This window comes from Coturnix japonica, chromosome 1 (genome assembly GCF_001577835.2).
Source record: "Coturnix japonica isolate 7356 chromosome 1, Coturnix japonica 2.1, whole genome shotgun sequence".
In the NCBI taxonomy this organism is placed as follows: Eukaryota; Metazoa; Chordata; class Aves; order Galliformes; family Phasianidae; genus Coturnix; species Coturnix japonica.
Genome location: NC_029516.1, coordinates 11496079 through 11517729, shown reverse-complemented (window position 1 = coordinate 11517729; position 21651 = coordinate 11496079). Strand labels below are relative to the sequence as shown.

General features: G+C 40.4%; 2 protein-coding genes across 7 annotated transcripts in view; one reads left to right on the top strand and one right to left on the bottom strand.

The window, feature by feature from the left end:
- Positions 1–15317, bottom strand: part of FAM185A (family with sequence similarity 185 member A) — a 32494-nt gene extending 17177 nt beyond the window's left edge. The window contains exons 1-5 of the mRNA XM_015883193.2: positions 14875–15317; positions 10611–10720; positions 9096–9188; positions 4612–4750; positions 306–347 (exon numbers count right to left, since the gene is read on the bottom strand). Of these exons, the coding sequence (XP_015738679.1) occupies positions 306–347; positions 4612–4750; positions 9096–9188; positions 10611–10720; positions 14875–15259 (769 nt within the window). The 5' untranslated portion in view covers positions 15260–15317. The remainder of the gene's footprint in view (positions 1–305; positions 348–4611; positions 4751–9095; positions 9189–10610; positions 10721–14874) is intronic.
- A 30-nt stretch (positions 15318–15347) lies between these two features.
- The window catches only part of CCDC146 (coiled-coil domain containing 146), a 60418-nt gene continuing 54114 nt past the window's right edge, over positions 15348–21651 (top strand). Inside the window, exons 1-3 of one of the 6 annotated variants that reach the window (XM_032442329.1) lie at positions 15414–15431; positions 17654–17739; positions 21466–21632. In XM_032442329.1, coding sequence (XP_032298220.1) covers positions 21477–21632 — 156 coding nt within the window. In that variant the 5' untranslated portion in view covers positions 15414–15431; positions 17654–17739; positions 21466–21476. Of the gene's footprint in view, positions 15432–15982; positions 16080–17653; positions 17740–18909; positions 19082–21465; positions 21633–21651 lie in introns of those variants that run through there. The other 5 variants (XM_032442328.1, XM_015882124.2, XM_015882052.2 and 2 more) reach the window with 5 other exon arrangements.

The window sequence follows — 21651 nt, the reverse complement described above, 5'->3', positions numbered from 1 at the left end:
CTTGATGTGCACTTAGTATTTTCTCATGCCCTTTGTCTAGTCTTAATCTAAAGACATTTAGATTCAGTCTAATGCCTAAAGCACAGGGGGTATGGCAACTTGCCTGCTCTGCAAAAGGCTCTTAGAGCCAAGTTTGGAAAATATCTTGCTAATACACACGAGTGAATGCTATTCCTGAAAATAAAAGGAATGAAGGCAGAAACACATGATTATAAAAAAACAGATATTTCCTTTGTGTGATTTATACTTAAAAAGGAAAATGGAAGAGTGAGAGAAGAAACATTATCTTAGAAGACAAAACGTACCTACTGTGATACTCCCTTTTTTTGTCTCAAGGCTGGTGTTACCTAGTAAGGAAAGATAAAGTGAGATTTTAATATTAAAAGTGGATTATTTGACTGGTATCTCAAATCTCAACAGAGATTAAAGTAACGTGATCTCATAGTGAGATATAAGCTTTGCATTAAAAGCAAAAGAGTATAAACCAGTTATATTGCTTCAATACTATTGATTTACAAACAAAAAATTCTCAGTGTAGGAGAAACGTCTGAATAAAGCAGCCCACTGATATTTATCTTCAGCAAGAGCTGAGTGTGCAGGGCAGACTGGAGAATCAAACAAGAGTATAAAAGGCCTACAACACAGAATGGTCTCTTACTGACCTTGCATTACAGAATCAGAGAATTGCTTCAGTCGGAAAAGACCTTAAAGATCATCAAGTCCAACCACAACCTAACCTTATTACCCTCTGCTAAATCGTGTCCCTGAGCACCACATCCAAATGGTTTTTAAACACATTCGGGGATGGTGACTCAACCACCTCCCTGGGGAGCCTATTCCATTCCTTACTTTAAACTGGCCCTGGTGTGTTATCAGTAAACCTCAAAATAAACACTCCTTCCACATCACATAAAGCACCAAGAGAATCTGGAAGGATGAGGGATGTACCACCCATGCTGTTAACAGTCTATGAGTTGGTAGAAGCCCTCGTATTTCCATTTATGCCAAGCACATTGCCTCAGAAGAAAAGCTTTAAGTGCAAAAACCAAACCATGACAGTTCACTCTTGTTACTCCCTCATTGTCCCAGAAGGATAACTAAAATTAAAAAAAAAAAGCTGATCACAGTAATTTAGTCTAATAATGTATAGCATTCACAAAGGTTTCCAGATCCTGATCAAGTTCTGCTCCTGTCTTCTGTAATTACACAGTAATTATACAGTCATTAGGGTAGAATGTGTTCCACTGTATGATCTGTAATGTTTTCTTTAGCAGCCCACGAACTGAAAGCCAGAAAGGAAGCCTATCATCAATAGTCTTGAATTCATTGTTTCAAGCACATACTGTATGAAATACTGAGCTGTTCTGCAAATTACATTTGAAACAAAACAATTTTTCAATAGATTGGAAAGAGGTTTGGCTTCATTTTGGGTTTTTGTTTTGCTTGGTTGTAGTTGTTGTTTTAAGGCACACAGTAATTACTCCATCCTTCTCATCTTACCATTACTAAGATTTATTTTTATACAATCAAAAAACCCCAGGATTTCATCAACCAGCAGCTCCCATAGATTACACACAATCTGAATAGAGCTCTCAGGACTTGTGGATTTGCTGCTGTTTGTTTTCACGGTTTTTCTTTCTCCCTTCTGTTTTGTTAAACAGATCCGTGAAGAACATTAAACATTTAGAAATCAAAATCATATCAATCACAAACACTGCATATGACTAAAATTGCATAATGTACACATATTAGAGCGATAGGCTCATTTCAAACATATCTCTAGAAGTTACTTTTAAAGCAGATGGGAGTTTCCTGCTGTGTCTACAAACAGTGCAGGGAAGCATATTTTTGGTCAAATAATTGTTCAGCGTAGACCAACACTTAAAATTGAAGCTATTTTATGGGTATATCAACAGCAAAGAAAGGAAAAAAGATAATTATTAGCTTGTTTTTTCCATTCTGTTGAATTCAGTATGGTAGTGCAACACTGGAAAGTCTAAGGCCTAATAGTTTCAACAGAAAATTAATTACAGTGGCTTAGCGGTTTTTGAAGAGCTATATTTTCTACCACATATGAAAAGCTTCAGACTATAGTTTTGTAAGACAGGGTCAGTACAAATCCAAAGAGAAAATACAGCTTTGGGAACATAAATAAGGGCATCACCTTACGCTATTTCCATTTCTCTCAAGGAGTCTGGGTTATGCTTATGAAGCATGCAAAAAACCAATTAAGAAGGCTGAGGGGAGACCTTATTGCTCTCTTTCAGTATCTGAAAGGTGCTTGCAGTGAGAGCAATGCAAGTCTCTTCTCACTGGTGACAGGACGAGGGGATATGGCCTCAAGTTGCATCAAGGTAAGTTTAGGTTGGATGTTAGGAAACACTTCTTTACAGAAAGGATAGTTTAGTACTGGAATAGACTCCCCAGGGAGGTGGCTGAGTCACCATCCCTGGATGTGTTTAAGAGCCGTTTGGATGTGGTGCTCAGGGATATGATTTAGCAGAGGGTTGTTAGAGTTAGGGTACTATGTTTAGGCTGTGGTTGGACTTGATGATCTTCAAGGTCGACAAGAACAGAGGATGAGGATACACCCAATCCAACCATCCATGTGGTCAACTAGAATGCTAAACAGCACAGTTTACAATACAAACCCCTGAGGAACACCATTTGTCATTGGTCTTCAGACATTCAGCCACTGACCACAGCTCTGAGCACAACCACCACGCCAACTCCTTACCCTCCAAATAGTCCATCTCTTTATTTTGTAATTTTGAGGCAGTATCATCCACATACCTCCCAGCACAAGTGAAAATACACACCACTTCAGACAAGCATTTTTATGTTCAAAGCTATGCTTGGGGCATAACTAAGTAAAATCTGAAATTCTATTTATTTTTTTTAATAGCTAAAAAAGTACAAACAACAGTTTGGCACTGAAAGAAGGAATGAAATCTCACAGACATTAAGAAATTGAGCTAATAAATGAGAAGTCAGGTGCTAAAACTACTACCTGTATTCATCCTGCAAACAGTGATACAGGCACTCGGTAAAAAAGCAGTAGTTTTCATTCTCTAGCAAAACCACCAGGTAATTCCAGCATTGTAAGACGTGGAGACATAATACACACTCACTTTGCTTAACAAGAAAAGGCCAAGACAGTCTTTTGCCTGCTGCTTATTTGTACTATTCTGGCAGTGTAGTTTTCTTTTGTGTGTGTTTTTTGTGACAGGAAGTTGTCTTCTGACAATATGCTCATGCCTCCATAATCTGAGGCACTGGAGAGCAGAAGTACTGAAGACAGAAGTACCATTACTTGAGGCCTATAAGAGAGAATCACAGTGTTTCTTTAGAATCGTTTCTAGTCTTTCAGTTCCAAATTTTAATTCGGTTCAGGCCCTTCCAGAGCCAAGGTTTCCACTCAAGCCTGGGCACCAACAGAGCTAGGATTATGCAGCCCAAGTTTCAACTACAAAACAGGACTCATTTGTGTTCCCTTCACATCAGAGTTCTGTGTGTGAAAACCATATTAAAAGGAATGGCTAAAATACTGTTAGGTGTTCCAGATCCATTTAGTTGACTGCTCATGAAAATAAATCTGAAGTAATGTTAGAAATGTCCGTGTAATTTTGAAACAGCTGATCTTGTTTTCACACTGTTCCTTAGTCAAATTACAGTGAAGCATTACTGAGGAAGTATGTCATTAACAACAGCTGTTATTATTTTATTACTATCAAGATAAAAAACTTCTGGATGTGCAGAGAGGCATGAACAAGCACACAAAATGATTCTTCCACAAAAGCATAACTGATAGAAGTCAGAAGAAAGAGCAAAAACAAAAACCTCAACAGCTTATTGGCTAGAAGTACCAGCAGCAGAACAGCCTACGCGTTGTAAAAATACAACAAAAATCACTGTTTCTGTCTATGCATGCTGAGATGAACTTTGCCTAATGGGTTTAGAAAACAATCTTCTGTCTAATATAAATGGAGAGTGGAGAATCGTATCTGGGACAAGATAGCAGAAAACTGCTGAAAACTGCAGCAAATTGCTTATAAAGATGCAGAGCTAGAAACTTGAACTTGGATGGGCCTGAGTAATTTTCACAGCTTGTACATTTTCCACTTTGCACCTAAGGACAGATGGATGAGAACCTCCCTTCTCCATCCTAAAGTTGTTACCACTCTGTTACTATAGAGCATCAGTACACATATAGACTATTTCTACTAAAATCTTTGACATACAGCCAAGTTCTACCTTACCTATGAGTAAAATAAAGCAGTGGGGTAGAGTCTCTTTCCTGTCTTTTTTAGTATAATTGTCACTGCTTCTTCTAAAAATATTTTGACCTCGTTAGTATGTGTTTTACGTTTGTTTCCTATTTTATATGTGTGCTTACAAAATTCTTTTCAAAAATAAATACAACATACTATGTGGTAAGTTCGCTCTCCTCAATTAAGTACCTTGCAAATACAGGATTGCTTTGTTCATGTACCGTGCACAACTGATTATACAGAGACAGACTACAGTGTTAGTCCTTTTGGTACTGTGAACGTTAGGAATACCTTCAAAGCAGCTAAATTTTGTACAGAATTTCCCTAACTCAGCTCTTACCATGAATACATCCCAGCATAATATCACCAGCTACTGAAGAGAGAGATGAAGTTTCTGCATAGAGATATTTAGTCTTCAGGAGCCCATCTTCTGTGGATATGTTGACTGTTGTCCCCTGCAGCTTCTCTATGTTCACACTCTAAGAAATAAAAGTAACAGAAAACATCATTATGGTTTGAAGAAGCAAAGTGAAATAACAGCATTAGGAGAAAACAAATGGACAGTTGTTGGTGCAGAACAAGCAAAGTTCCTCATTTCAAATATTTTCATCTAAGAGCTCTGACAAACAAGTGGGTAATTCTTTGGTAATCGTTTACAACAGTTCTATGAACTGTTGCATCCATCAGACAAGCAAAGAACTGAAACAGACCCAAAAAAACCCCTTTGCTTTGAAAATTGCTCTTGTTATTAAAGCCGCTACTTTAATGTTCATGCACCACTAAGACACTTAAGGCACTGGCTAATCAGTTTTCTGGCACCAAATACCAAAACACCCACTGGCTTTCTTGTTAACACAAAAATCTGCACAAAGAGCTGTAATTTGTTCACTCTGTAGGCCCAGCTTTGGTGAATGTTTGAGATTACAATAGAGCCACGGCTGCCATTAGCTGTGGCTAACAGTCAGCAAAGCCATTCGTTTTACCATTGGTTATCCAGGCCTCTATATTTGGAGGTAAGCCCCAAGCTATACGAAGCCTTAAAAGCAAGTGACAGCACCTGTTTCTTTTCAACAGAAACAGAGGAAAAGGAGACCATTTGAAAAGCTGCACTGTGGATAGATTTGGGGAATAAAAGGCAGTAAGTTACCTACGTCCAAGTAAGCAGTTATGTGGCATAATCTAAGCCCATTTGAACAGAACAGAATAAGTTGCATCCTCATGTGACTACTAAGTGAATTTACTTCTACTTTTCCAAAGTTAAACTTGATTCATGATGGAATCACGTGACAGGTCATACTTAAACCTCATTCATTTTGTTATTACTTTGCTTATACCAAAGTCAAGTGAATTGCACAAAATTATTATCGCGTGGAATGACATGTGGCCTTCTTGATCAAGCTGTGCCTTAAGCCAGTTGAAATTCATTTTGTCAATTTAACATTAACATCTTGTGGGGAAAATGTTAATACAAAAAACAAGTCTGCTGTCCCTTTCTTTGTAATGTTATATAAAGAGCATGCTCTGGATGGAGTAAGACGTATTCTGACAGACAGCAACCAGTATTGCACAGATTCCACACAATACTGTGTTACAAGAGATTAGCTAAAGAAACTGATTTGGCATGGGACTGCATCACAGCCAAACTATACTGTGATCTTAGCACTCCATACATAAAAAGCTTCATGGAGTCTTTTTGCCTGAAGGAAAGGTAACAGAATGAACTCTTGCAGTAACACATTTTACATTATATAATGCTAGAATACACAGCATATCTCAAACAGTGTAATAAACAGCATTAATCCATATGAAATTCTGATTACAGAAATGCAGTGCTAGAATTACAGATGTGACAACCTCTGCTGCTATACCACCAACATTAGACTCTGTTGTGGGCCAATGTAATAAAAATAGGAGGTATTGCTTTCAGAGCAACCCTCATAGTTTAGATGCAAACTGACTGCCAAGTGGCAGTCTTGAGCAGGAAAAGGAAAGTTGGAAAAGCAAAAAGCTACATCTATTTCTAAATATTAATATAGCTAAAACCATAACATAGTAAGGTAATACCTGATGAGGCACCGTATTATAGACGAGCTCACTGACCAACTGATGGATCAGTTGTAACTACCTTTCTTGACGATGCAAAGCAATAAGCTAAGTCATCCATGTACATGAGAAAAAGAAGCAATTGCACAGCAATTCACTGAAAAAAACAGATTCACTGCTCAAATAAAAGACAAAGAAAAATATTCCAGATAGGGAAAGCATGGAGGGGAAAAAAAAAGGTAGGTCTGCTTTTTACTGAGACTAAATATGTTTTCAATCTCAAATTATTCACATCCTATGATTTTTTGGCAGAACACAGATGTTTGACTCTGTTAAATAAGTGATAGAGAAAGGTCCCTATGGCCAGATTAGCTAATGACACCCCAGTCAAACAGATTTGATTATTTTTGTCCATTGAGCCGCCAGGTTTTCTGGGAAATCTCCCTCCCTTCAGGGTAAAGCCTTGGAAGTTACAGTTACTGACCACATGCTCAAGTCCCATCTGTTTCTTAACCTTTAAAGAAAAGTCAGACTATCCTCATAAATCTGGTTGAGTATGTTTTCACACCTGAACATATTTTCAAGATGAAAACTAACACCTTGCTATCCTAAAATAAAACAAACAATCCCTTCCTCACGTATTCTGTTTTTCTTGGCTTTGCTTTTTTGCACTATTCTTGGTCAAACACTTTACAAATATCTTCTCCTTTTCCCCACCTTAAGAATAGTCTCACATGTGTTCAGTGTCTTCCACCACATCCTTCCCTCCCCGGCTCCAGGAGGGCCTGGAAATGCTGACAGAGCCATAGCTACACAATGACTGCAACTGATGGAAGAAACATCTCATACAGCCACACATGGGAGTTGTAATCTAGGCTGATTATTAACTGAAGTGGCCAAGTGAGAAAAGAAATCCTGATATCCTAAGTATGCAACCTTTTTTTTTTATAATGCGTTCAGTAACACTAACTTAAGTTGTTCCATAGCCGCAAATTCCTGTTAAAAATCACTCATTTCACTCAAGTTACTTCAGTTTTGCAAACAGAAGAATAACTTCTAACAACACTACTTCCTATATGAACATTTATGATCACGAATAAGAATTTCAGAGTAATCTGCATGAAGTTGTTTATTTTTTCAGGACAGTGAGCCTGAGGAGGAAAAAAGGAAAATGAATGACGCTAAGAATTAAAAGCAAAAGCATTACACATACTTCCACATAGCTCTAGATCTCATTTCCCTAAGTATTTTGATCAGTACCATTAAGCTGCTATTTGAAATGAACTCTATGGATTCCAGTGGCGTAACAAATTAGTTTGGGGACAAATGACCAGGCAGCATGTACCTAATTGAAAGATGACCACCCTGCTAGTAGGTTGTGAGGAGCATGAGTCCACAGTGGCCAAAGTACTTCCTAAATAGCATGAAATACTTTCCACTGGTAGAAATTAAGTATTTCTGGTTTCAAATCCTTCCAACCCTCTGTAGGAAAACATAAGATATATTATGAAGACTGTAAACTAATTCTGTCTTCTTCCAGTGGTCACCACTGGCTTAGGATGGAACCTAACTCCACTGATTTAGTAAGAAGGCCCAAATGGACTAATAACTGATCTTCACTGATCAGTCCAATAGTGGCAATGACAGAGCACACTGTAGTCAGAACCTACCCATGCTGCTTTATGCTAAAAGGTTTTGCTAGGACAAAATAATGTTCATAAAGAAATGAGACAGCTCATTCAGAGCAGCCTTATGGCTCCTTTCTATGTAACAGGAAGCCTAGCATCCACTGCAAAGAAACAGATAACTTAATGTTGCTAGTCTAGTTTTGGACTGTGAAAACTTCCCAGCTTGGTCTCAATTTTACCCTAGGCTAGCAAAAGCCACCCAAACTCTTTCTGATTCCTTTCAGTTCTGCTGGTTATAAGGGTACTCACTGAATTTGACAAGAGTCCTAAAGTAACCAAGCTATTTCCACAATTGGCTCCATGTCACATAACAGTGCTTCAGATCTAACGAATCCTAATGCAACCAGTTGCACAGATATTATAGTGGCTGAATATCCAAGATGAGCCTAAGAACCAGATCAGGTGTGAAAACTGTACCACCGTGTAAGGGATCCTAGCTCTGCATTATCCTAAATAATGAAGAATTGACTACTTGTGGTAAGAAAACTAAATTAGTATAGTATCAGGCTTGTCTCATGCTGCCATCTGCTGAAAATAGCAGGTTATTTCTCTGAAATTTCCTGCTCTCAGGGTTCTTCTCACTGCATGTCATAGCAAGATCACATGCGATTGCTTCCTCTGATGCAAAGAAATATACAGAACTTTCCACTCTTCAGTTCTTATAAATCATATAATGCTGGAGGTGAAAAGCATATGCACATATCTGGTCATTATTCATGAGACACTACAATAAATGTAGGTGCCTACTGCAAAATCCAAGTGCCTAAACACCAGCCAACTAAAAAGCTCTAGACTCCAGCTTTAATTTTGTAGGCCCTCACAGATGTGTTGTATCAGCCAGCCCAGCCTGAAGAGCTGATGGAATGATTGCATGTTCATTATTCCTATTTCCACAGAGCCTTTTTATAGAGCCTTATCCAAATTAAGCATAATATCAGGTAGTATATTTAAACAAATATAGGCTAACAGTGAAATGACGATCAGCCAGTGGCAATCATTAAATATTCCTCAGTGTATGCCCTTCAAAACGTAATCATTTAGCAACAGACAAGCTGAACAAGGAACTCATGAAAAAGCCTCAGTTCTTACTTACGCCCTTCTCTGTTGCATGAATATCTGTATTCCCATAAAGCGTTCCAAGACCAATTACTTTCCCACCATTTGTCCGTATATCAATTTTATGGCTCTGAAAAAAAATAAATACATTCACACAGTTAGGACAACATAACTAGAAAACAAGTTACCTCCTTTTTCAAGCTGTACCACAATCACAAACTTAAACTTCCCTTTTACTGGTTTCCTCGGAACTAACTGCCAAATGTGCTGCTTGCTCCCAAAGCAGTCAAACCCAAAGATACCATCACAAAACTCTTTTGGACAATATATATATTGTGTATATATAAATATATATATATATATATATATATACACACACATATCTATATAGAGGTCATTCCTCTGATCTGAGAGCTAAAGGAGCCAAGAAGCTTATAAAAATTTGTAGCAATTACAATTGTATCCTGTGATTACTATCAATAATGCTGTCTAAAATTGCTTTGTTTCTTACATTATCCAGTTTCTCATGTATTTTTTTGTTGTAAACATACAGTCCTTTTTTTTTTTTTTCCAAACCTTTAGAATATCTCTAACATACAATACTGTTGGCTTGTCAGATTTTAGTTACTTTCAAAGATTAATATGGTCAATTAGAATTGAGAAGATACAGGTAGAGTGTAGTTCACTGAATATGGATTAAGTCTGGCTCTGTAGTATTCTGAATTACCATGTACGCTGAACTTTACATTTATGTAGCTGCACATTACAAAACTACCTCTTAATGTACAGAAAAAATGATGAAAGGCTTCTTATATCTCAGAAATGCTTAAAGGGGAAAATAAATAAATAGGGGAAAGGTTCACCTGGTCCAACTCTGCTGCAATGAACAGGGACACCTACAGGTGCAATCTCAACATATTCTAGACAGCACTTAAGTTGGATATTCTTCGATTACTTCCACAAAAGCAAGTCAGCAAACATGAAGTTGAAAGATCAAGAAAATCAAGGTCACATACAGTATTTATCAGTATATTCAGTTGGGTACTTCGGACATGTAATTTCAAGATCAAGTTATACATTAATCTAAGCAGTTTCAATAGCACTGAGGCACCAGAATTGAGAAAAAATATCCCACGGAAGAAAAAAAAAAAAAAAAAAGAAATGATGATGCATACAGAGAAGTACCTCATAGTGCCACCTAAGGAAACAACTATTCAGTTCAGAGAAGGGAATGCCCAGAACTTTTATTTTGGAGGGGGAGTGCAGCAGGGGAGGAGCACAGAAGAAACCAGGCTCACTGCTTCCACCACTACAGTAGCTTCAGCTATCAGAGGTGCCTGGACTTCTTACTTCATGTTATTTAGAGTCTTTGACTTTGTGTTGTAATGGTATGCAATAAATGAAGGCACAGTGCTACCCACACACACAGAAACACTTAGAAATACCAGAGTATTTCTCACCTATACAGCTGGCATTCAGCACTTTATTATGCTATACTCCATCACACAGTTCCTTTCGAAATTCTGACAGCATAGGGAAGGATTCATCATACCTTTATTGACTGCAAGACACTAGTCCCCTTCTCAGTTTCTATTTTGCAGTTATCACATTCCATTTTCTGAACCTTCACACAGCCAGTTCCTGATGTTTTGATATCCAAATCTGGAATCAAAAGTTTTATTAGCAATGGAAGAGTAAGAACCAGGTGTTAAACACAGCACTTAATCACAATAGAGCAACCATACACAGTAAGATAAAGATAGTAGCTTCTTTAATATAAAGAATCTGATAGCTAAGTTCAGCTATCCTTTCAACTGCACAGCTAATTACCATCAGCAACCAACAGTGAAAACTGGCTGAACATTACAAATGGCAGCAGTGACCGGCAAGGAATCAGCAGTGTGTGGCCCATTAGTGAAGCTATAACTTCCCATTCATATACACACACACAAAGAACCACATTCCCGCACTCCACACTACCATATAGCCACCCTCACCACTGTATCTGTTAACAATTATACCCTGACACGAGTGTTGGGGTGGGAAGGCTGAAAAGTTGTTCAAGACCATACATAGAGTAACACAACTCAGCTGCACATGCTGTATTTGTACTGTTAGTCTTCTTAGACCCATATTGCTTCAACAGCATAACATAAAAACAGGTATAAAAGAATTCACATGCATCATTCTTCCCTATCCTTCTGGAAGGCCTGACTTATCCTCCTGGCACGATAGACCCTGGATCACCTTGCCTTACTAATGTTTATAGGTTTCCATAAAGAAAAGTTCCCAAGTCTTGTAGATAATTTGATTATCAAGTGAGTAATCCATGGGCTCAAAATGCTCTAGGCAGGACAGCACTTTTGTGCCTCTTAAGATCAAGGATTAACTCAGAGGGAGAAATGTGAGAACCTGTAGTCAGGGGATTCTGACTGTATTAACAGTCATTTACATTAGTGACCACCATAAACACTGGCAAGAATTAAAGCCAGAAGAAGATAAAGAAGTTTATTTTGATCTTCTAAGGAAGAGAGACAGAAGAAAAAAAGAAGTGAGAGTAAAAAACATGATAGATTTAATTGTCACAGCAAACTAAGAGGTTAAGTTCAGTGAAAGATACACATAGTATCTGAAGGCCACAGTTTCATTAGAGTAGGGCCAGCAGAGCTGGACTGGATAGGCAGGTTTCTCAGAGAGCCTTTTGTTTGTATACTTTTCCCTTAGCTTCCTCACAGAGCAGGGAGATGGACAGACCTCCAAAATAGAAATACAGTGACTGAGATTTCATCTAGTTGAACATTTCTTAAACTTCAGTTTTAAAAGAGGTTTTGAGACACGTAAAAGCACAAAATCTGACAAGTGGGATTGGTGACTATTGTCAGAGGCTGGATGTTTGTATGGCCAAAGCCTAGACAGTTTCACTGGACTAAAAATATCAGAGCAGTATTTGAGCTACTTTCATCTGATCAGTGCTGATCTGCTGGTTCTCAAGTTGCCAAGACAGGCAGATGAAACTATTCCAGGATGCTGTATTTCCTGCAGAGCAGTTGGATTGTTTAAAGGCAGTTCCCAGAGAGACACCAACAGAAGCACTTCTCAGACATCTGAACTTGAAACAGCATGTCCCTGCACAGCACAAACCTGGAGACAAAAAGGAAAACAATATGGTTTTTGAAATACAAGCTGTCTTGCTTGATTTCTTTTTGATTTGATAAAATTGCTCAATTCACTCACTGGAAAACAACAACAAAAAGACAGGCTAAGAGCTGGATAATATTGCTAACGAAAACCTAAATAAGGAGAAGATACAATTTCAGTGCCAATGCTCCAATAGGGTGATTTCTCCTCAGCAAAGCTGAGGGCTGCTGCCAACTTCCACCACACAAACCTTGAAGAACACAAAGATATCTGAACTGCAAACAAACTGAACCTGGAAATAAATGTGCACAGGGAAAAAAGCCCACTAGCACAGGAAGGTAGGCAGGGGTACCCAGAAACACTACCTTTAGCTATCGTGCTCAAACACTTTACCAGCCTAATTTGAAGTGACTCAGCAGCATCCAACCACTGGAAGTACTTGATGGTGATCCAATTCTCAGCTCACATAGGAAGCTTACCAGTACATGCACATACACGTTAAGCTCATTCAGCCCCTTTTACTGAGGTTATCACATTGCAATGTTTGCTACTCTGAGGTTACAAGTCTGCCATGTTTAGTAGGTGTGGACAGTCTTTGCTTCCCTTCTCAATTATTGTTTATGCTTAAGAAAAGTACAATGTGGATAAAACATTCATATCTGCTTTCCATTAACATTCATGGAAAATAGAAAGAATCTGTTATTTAGCTAAAACTAAAAGCGATCTTATGGGCTTTCATAAAACTAACATGGAAGAGTTAAAATCTCCCAAGGAGAGAACTGACACCAGAACAAAAACACCCCAGTAGCTTATAAATTGGCCTGGCCCCAAAATGCCCTTGGGGACAGAGCTGGTATTCTCCTCAGTGAAGCTTGGCCACCAACTTCATGGTTCTACATGACTTTGGCATAAAAGCCTGTATTGTAAGCAGTATGTAACATAGAAAAGCATCAGTACAGTCTGCTGAAGGAGCCTGTATAATCTTCAGCCATGGAGATTTTCAAAGCTTGGAACTAGAAATGTCTGAGGTCCCTTCCAACCCGAATTATCCTATGATTCTAATAACAGAATAACTATACAGGAAGAGAAGACAGCTTGTTTACCTGAGGGTATTACACAGGAAGAGATGATCTGAAGGTTAAACAGCAGGTGCAATTGTAGACACCAACACACTGGGTTCTCTTCATATGCAGAGCAAACTCACAACCTACAGCTATATACCCACACTGCCCCTGGAATAAACAACTAAAATATAGATAAGCTGAAGTAAAATAAATCAATACACATTCTGCTAAAGGGAAATTAATTGGCATCTGTCATCTACGCAGGCTAAATATGTCAGAGAGGATGATCAGATTATGCATTATATTGAAAGACTGTGCCTAGCACAAGTCTAGACACAGAGACAGAATCAGCGGGTCATTCAGGAGTCAGCCCAGTCAAATACAAGTTGCCTTTGGATTTAAATATGTACTTAAACATGTAATCTAGCACTTTCTGCCCATGCTCTTTGGGTTCTGTGTTGGAGTTTCCTGGATAAGCTCCAATCTGAACTGCTAAAGCTGTTATGAAATACCTCCAAACCAGGAAGCTGGAACGCTGGGAAGACATGATGTAAAGACTATTCAACTTCTTACAGCTGACAGATGAGAGCTGAGATAAAAGAGTCTGAACAGGATGCTGTCAACACCCTCATGCACTCAAGGAAGGACAAAGAAAAGCCTTAAGGTTCAAATGGACTTGATGATCTCTAAGGCCTTTTCCAACTGAAGTGATTCTGTGAGTCTAGAGTCATCTAGGATACATTCTAGATTGAGGCACACTTTCCAAGGAGTAAGATCTTGTGCTGATGCAGGGATGTCTGCTTATAGAACACATATTTCCTAAACTAAGGAGAGAAACAACCCCAAAATAAACTCAATGGACCCCAGAAAATCAAACCAGAGCTGAGAGGACACAGAGTAGAGCCCTACTGGCAAGCAGCAATTCTAATTAACAGCACAATGAGACCACACTAACATCATGCTAATTAAGATGTGACCAACAGCAAGTAGTAGAATTGGACTATAATCCAGGCTGTACAAAACACTCGAGTTGCATGATCTGACTGTAAAATTAAGTGGAACAATTTGCTTAGAGACCTAAAAGTTAATAAAGAATGTCAAAAGTCAAGGATGTCAAAAGGAAAAAGACTCTCATATGACACTGTCTGCAGAGCTGGTGACTTTCCAAATATAATAAGAATATAACCTCAAAACAGGACAAAAGCTAAATGAATTCTGTGTATTAGGATTCATCGTTGAGGCCTTTGGGGAGGCTTCCCACACTGAAACTCTTCATCAAAGCTGAGATTCTCCAGATCTTAACACAATGAATTCTCTCCCCGCGCTCCTCAAGAGTAACAAGTAAGGAACAACACAAAACACCCTGGAAAAAATGAAGTATAAGCAATGTCTTATCAAATGAAGGGTCTTGGTTTGACCACACTCCTGGTGATAGCTGATTTGTTAACAACCAACCAACTTGGCTTTTCAGAAGGCTCTGTTTGACAAGGCCCTTAGTTCCACATTTGATCTCTTTCTTTCAGCCGCCAGCCCCAGGACAGAGCCGTGCTTCAGGCCGGCACCCGGCGGGCTCATCCCCCGCCCCCGAGGGAGCCCGACCGCCCCGTCACGCACCGAACTTCCCCGGTGTCCGGACGTCCACGGCAGCCTTGCTGTCCATGCTGCCCTCAGCCGCGATGGCCAGCAGCTGCAGAGCCTCATCGTAGCGCACCCGGACGTGCTCCAGGTGGCGGCGGGCGCTCCGCTCCACGCCGCTGACGGTGACCAACACTCGGTCCGAGCCCGGGTAGCGCTGCGGGTCGAGCGGCCTCACGCTCACCTGGCACGGCAGCCGCACCCGCAGCCTCCCCTGCGGGCCGACCACCAGCGTCCATTCCTTCAGCGGCTTCGAACCGCCCGGCTCGGCCGAGCTGCTGCAGCCGCGGCACCCCGAGCTCACCGCCTTCAGCGCCCAGGGCACACAGCGCGGGGGCAGAGCCCGCATGGCGCCCACAACCATCCGCTACCGGCGCGGCGCTGGTAAACAGGCGGCGGCCGCTCGACAACGCCCCGCCCGCTGCGGAGGCTCCTGGGAGCTGTAGTGCTGTGCTGGATGGAGGGAGCTGAGGAACCGCCGTGCTGAGGAGATCCTGGGCTCCATCAGGAGAGGGGTGGTCAGAAGGGATAGGGAGGTGATTGTCCCTCTCTACTCGGCTCTTGTGAGGCCCCATCTGTTGTACTGTGTCCAGGTGTGGAGCCCTCAGTACAAAAAAGACATGGAGATTTTGGAAAGGGTCCAGAGGAGGGACAGGAAGATGATCAGGAGGCTGGAGCACCTCCCCTATGAGGACAGGCTGAGGGAGTTGGGTTTGTTCAGCCTGGAGAAGAGAAGGTTGCAGGGTGACCTCATTGCAGCCTTTCAGTACCTGAAGGGAACTTACTCCCAGGAAGGGAGTAAACTCTTCGAAAGGGCTGATAATAGCAGGACACGGGGAAATGGTTTTAAGTTAAAAGAGGGAAGATTTAGGTCGGATGTCAGGGGGAAGTTCTTCACTAGGAGAGTGGTTAGGCCCTGGAACAGGCTGCCCTGGGAGGTTGTGGATGCCCCGTCCTTGGAGGTGTTCAAGACCAGGTTGGACGGGGCCCTGGGCATCTAGTAAAGGTGTATGTTTGGTGGCCCTGCCAGGCAGGGGGTTGGAACTACATGATCCTTGAGGTCCCTTCCAACCCGGGTCATTCTGTGATTCTGTGAAGGGGGAGGGCGGAGCGCGGCCATGTTCGGAGAGAGCGGGAGGAGGCGGGTCCGTGTTGCCATAGCAGCGGGACGCCGCGCAGCGCAGGTAGGGCTGGCAGGCCGCGGCAATTAGCGGCTCCTGAGGGGATATTTTACTGAGTTCTGTACAAATATGCCATGAAACAGTTATCCCGAGAGGGCTTACAAGCAAGTGGGGAGCTGCGGAGTTCAGCTTTTAGGGATTCAGTGCCTGTAGTGTCGGATAGTTATAACCGGGATGTGGGGATGGGGGCGTTGCTTCTTGTTTCGCCTCAGAAATCGTTAAAGGAGGCACAGAAAGGCCCAATCTGACAAATGCTGGTGTACTATAGAGAAATAGGGCACTACCGAGACAAAAATACAGCAATGATCGTGGGGCAGAGCTGCAGTGTGCGGCAGTGCCGGCAGGGGGCAGCAGACGCAGCAGGTTGGGCGCCCCTTACTGCGGGGACTCGGCTCCACACCTTTGCTTTAACACTGATTCCATTTCACATTGAATGCTCCCTGTATCATTATTCTTGCTGGTGTTGCTCGTGCTGGGGTTGCTCTCTTCAAGAACCCATCCTTTGAGTTAACACCCAGTGCTTGGGCAAGGTTAGCCCCGCTCAGAGCTGGCTGTTCATTTGTGTTTATTCAGCTTAAGAACTTTAGAATCATAGAATCATAGAATTACCCAGGTTGGAAATGACCTCGAAGATCATCAAGTCCAACCGCAGCCTAATCATAGTACCCTAACTCTAACAACCCTCTGCTAAATCATATCCCTGAGCACCACAATGTCAGGATACATCTTCTTAAGTTTATTCAATATTCCATGTGTTTCTACTGTAGAATATTTACATGGCATTACTGTAATCTGCTTTTTTGTGGTTGGCAATTTAAGTTGTTCTGTATCTTACTGAACTGCTTCCTTGAGCCCTCCGATTTTTCAGCTCATAGTAGGGCTTGGTGGTTAGGTAGAGCTTGTTTTGTTTTGTTGTGGTGTTTCGGTGTGTGTGTAGCGACGGAAACAGTTTCTTCTCGGGGTACAGAGGGCAGAGAGGCTTTGATTTCAGGGCTGTTTTTTGTTTGTCATGCTACAAGAGCTCTGAGGAAATCAAGTTCCTCATGGAAACCAAATGAAAAGGGAAGTGACAGTTCTCACCATTCAAATCATCCGTATCTAAGCCCTATCTCACTGTGGCTCCAGCAGATGAAGTCTGTGGGTGGCTCAGGGTGATTCCATCCTAAACAGCAGGGACTTGAAAACAAACAGAAACAATGGAATTCATAACAGAATTATTAAGCAATTTAGGTATGCAGCGTGTTATCATCTCCCAAAAACAGTTGTCTGTGTAGCTGCGTGTCTAATCAAACAAAGTACTCTGAATTGCTGGAATAATAACCTATTGTAACTATGTAATTTTAATTTCAGCTGTTGCTTAATGTTGGTATAGCTTTGTGTTTTAAAGACACAGCCTTTAGAGCTGAAGCTTTGCCCAGTTAGTACAGAGGTCTGGCTATTTACGAGACTTTAACTAACTTTAACTATAGGAAAGAAGCATTAGGAAATACGATGTTAGGAAATGAAAATCGCTGTGCCATTGAATAAATAGCCAGTAGCCCTTTGTTACCAATAGTACCTCATCCCTCTCTTTGAAGAGGAAATGATAGAACTGGAAAGGACTTGGAGAAGGATGACAGAGACAGCAGAAGGCAGAGAAGGACTTTATTACCAGTAGCTGCAGGTAGGTTGTTTTCTTCTGCCTAGAGAAAGGATTACCAAACAAGGAGACTGTGCTGGAAAACAAGTGGCATAGAAAGGTTGAGCTTATTCAATGACCCATCCAGTAAAAGAACTAGGAGACATCAAGGAGCCAGATTCAAAACAAAAAGAACTGATTATGCATGTCTCAAAGAGGTAAAATGAGAAACTCCATTGTGTCAGATTTTGCAGATACTGAAAGTTTTGCATAAGTTCAGGAAAACACCACTAATGGATTCTTCTGTCTGCCCCCTGGCATCCAGTGCTGGCTGAAGGTGTCATGAGCTAAACCAGCTTTGGGTCTCTCTAGGTATCAATGCTCTGATCTTCCAGCTGAGTTGTATGACTTTTTTCTGACTAATCCAGTGCAAAATGCTAAGCCAGTTGTCTCATTCTCAGAGGCCATGTTTCTTATTTAAACATTTGTGTGCAAACTAGTCAGCATGGAGATGCAGATAAATATCCTGTGTCATGCTCAGTAGTTTGGCTGAGGTTCTGTTCATTGTCTCCCTGCTCTGGGTGCTGCCTCCCAGCCAGCAGGACAGATGGGAATGTGCTCTTTGGCTAACTTCCATCAAAATTAGCCTCTTTATCTCATACTATTGACTTAAAAATAGTAAGCTTCCTTAGCTGATTTTGCCTGAGAAAATGGTCCTAAAGCCATTCCTCCTGCAGATCAGCACTGAAGGAGAAGGAAGGTAACATCCTCCTGCAGAGGAAGGCAGTGATACCCAACATCCACTAATGTCACTGGCTTGGGAAGGAGATCTGTGTCTATGGCCTTGGTTTATCTTAGTGTGGATTTACACCTATTAATTTAAACTTGCCTAAGCTTTAGCTTTGTGCTCCTGTATGAAACAAGAAAACCTTTAGTGGTTTGGAGCATTTATGTTTCTGCCCACACCAATTCAACTAACTTGGCTTAACTGTAATGGATCTGTTTTCTGAGGTAACCCAATTAAGACAAAGTGTAAAGTGTTAATGAAGTGTAGTTCCCTCAGCAGAGACTTTTATAAATTCAGTGCTTTCTTAATAAGTCTAGCTGATGCATCTCCATACGTAGAGCTGTATCTCTTCGTGTTCAGAATGAAATTTTACTGCTTTTACTTATGTTACCACTTACTGCAGTTGTCATTTTAGACGGAGCCAATACAACGACGCATGTCCTTTCTGTACTCTTCACTGGCTTTTGTATTAACGCTGCTGATTGCTGGAGAGGAACTGAAGTAAAGGTGCTGGAGTTCACCTTGGGAATCTGCATTCAGACTTTTATTGCTGTCCTGAAGCAATTTCACAAGACATGACCTGGGTTCTAAAACAGACTTGTAATTCTTTTCCTCAAAAATTCACTGTGTTGGTTCAAGGCCTTGCTGTTGTTTGCAGTTCTGCTGTTTAAGAACATCCATATTTATTGAACTGCTCTGTAAATATAGAAATCATTTCAGCTTTCATTGCTATTTGAATTAAACTGTTTATCAGATGTGGCAAAAATACTATTTTTCCAATTTGTTTTTTTGAACTGCATGTATGTGATTTTCTCTAAGCTGGATTTTAAATGTACTTGTGTAGTGGATAGTTGAAGAATGCTAAACTTCACATGTCTTTTGTTATGCTACTGCTTGCTAAGTGTTTTGAAAAGGCAAATCTGTTCTGTTCCTTCTTAAAGAACAATGGAGACTAGCATTTATCCCAATAGCCAAGGCTGTCTAGTTGTTTTCCTCTGTCTGATGGGTCTATATTTGTGTCTTATCATCATATTACAAACATTTCAGATTCAGGGGACCTTGTTCTCCTTTTGCTCAGCAAAATGTAGTCTCTGGTGAAAACATTTTTTGTGCTGTCATAAGGTGAAGAAGTGTTAACCTGGGTGTTTTTTTACTCCCATCAACTCTGTTTCACATACAGTTATAAATAAAGATGCCTACACAGGTGAAGCTCCCAGTTTTTGGCATTGCTCTGCTTAGAGCTTTTATTCTCTTGTGCTTTTCACTCTTCCTCATTTCTACCAGAAATTTGTACAGAGACACAAATAAAGCAACAGCAACCATAAAGGTGAAATGCATATTCTCAAATATTCAGCAATACTGTAGATGAGAAGCAAGTCTCCTTTTATAATTGTGTATATGTAACGGTGCTTCAGAGTTATTTCTTGGCCTCGGTGATGTTTACAGCTGTTTCACAATGTTTTGACTCCTTCAGGAGTGATCATGAAAGTGCTTTTTTTTTCCATAAGCAAATGCAGCTGCTAAAATCTCTCTAAAAGTCAGACTGTTCTTGAAGGAATTCCAAACAGCACTGAACAAAGTGCAGTTTATAGACCATTTGTAGGCTACCTTTATAGACAATAGATTTTTCAGAAAGTGGCTATGCTAAGCAAAACATTTTTATGTCATTTGCCCATCACAGCTGTAAAAAGAAAACACATTCTGCTGTCTGTCGGTTTTCTGACTTTGGAATGCAAAACTCTTGTTCTTTCATTGGAGAAACCTGAAGGATACTATTAAAATACTCACAAAAAACTTCCCTCGTTCTTACTGTGGATTTTTGATTTATAATATAAAGGATATTTTTGATGGAGAATAATGATAAGAGTAGATAATTTATGTGAGTTCAGCATTTTGGTGTCAAGATCCTATTCTATCATTATTGCAGCAGAATAAGTTACCCTAAAAAGAACTGGAAGAGTCAAGTGAACATTTGCAGCCATCATCAACATTTCTCCCCACATTTTGAACTAAAATACCAAGATAGTGATTTGTCTGCCCACTGCATCTAAAGCCAACTATAGAGAACTTGTGGAGAAGTGCTTGAATTCCTCTATATATATCCTGTCTCTTCTGCCCTCTATGTTTTACTCTACAAACAGTCTCTGGCTCTCCTTTCTTGCTATGGCACGGCAAGACGTGTGTGCCAGATTTCGTTATATATCTACCTCCTGTTCTCAGACTTTATATCATATTTTTGCATTTTGTATGGCTTTGTTGTTTTGTTTTTTCTTTCTTTTTTTGTTCATTATGACCATGCAGTGGTTTAAAACAAATGTTTTAATGATATTACACATGTCAGACAATGTCTTTTCCTCAAGAACTCTACATTCTGCAAAGCAGCTCCCTTTCTATATATAGGTACCTCACATGGTCAGAAAGTGCAGCAAAGGGTGGGCAGACATGGTTGGAGAGGAGAGGAGGCAAGTTCTTTGATTAGTACTATGACAGATGGAAAGTCATAGGAGTTATACCTGTGGTAATCCCACCTACCCAGGGATTTTCTTTATAAGGCAGAAGCTGAAGTCTCCACTTCAATGAATTTTCAAAACTCAGATAGTCAAAGGCCTAAAGAACTTGATTTAGGTTTCAAGTAAGCCTTGTTTATGTGGAGTAGAAATGACTCCTGAAGCATTTTCCAACTTTTATTCAACTTTTTTTCCCAACTGTTATTCAATGCCTGATCTTTAAGTACTGTTTTACGTATTCTCAAATGCTTATGTAAAGAGAACTTAGCCAACTGTTTGAGGATTCTTAAAATACGCAAACAGTGCTAGAGGGATAGTGCTGTCTCCTAGAAGTCTTTCCTGAACTTACAGAGACATCCAAATTGCTAACATTCTGGTTTTTATTGTTTGAATGTGGGTCTCGCATGTAGACACTGTATAGTCACGTGTATCCCAGGACCTAATTAATCAAATTCTGGTATTTTTGTTACTTCCTAGATCTCCAGAAAATGAGTGAAGTTGGTGATGAAAGTTCCAGTTCTGATGAAGAAGAATTGGAAGTCGAGAAGGAGGAACCCATCTGTGCTTTAGCTCCAACAGTCTATACCCGAGATGAAGTATCCACTGATGTAACATCAAGTCCTGCATTTCAGTGTTTAGATGAGGTATCATGTACTCTAGTTT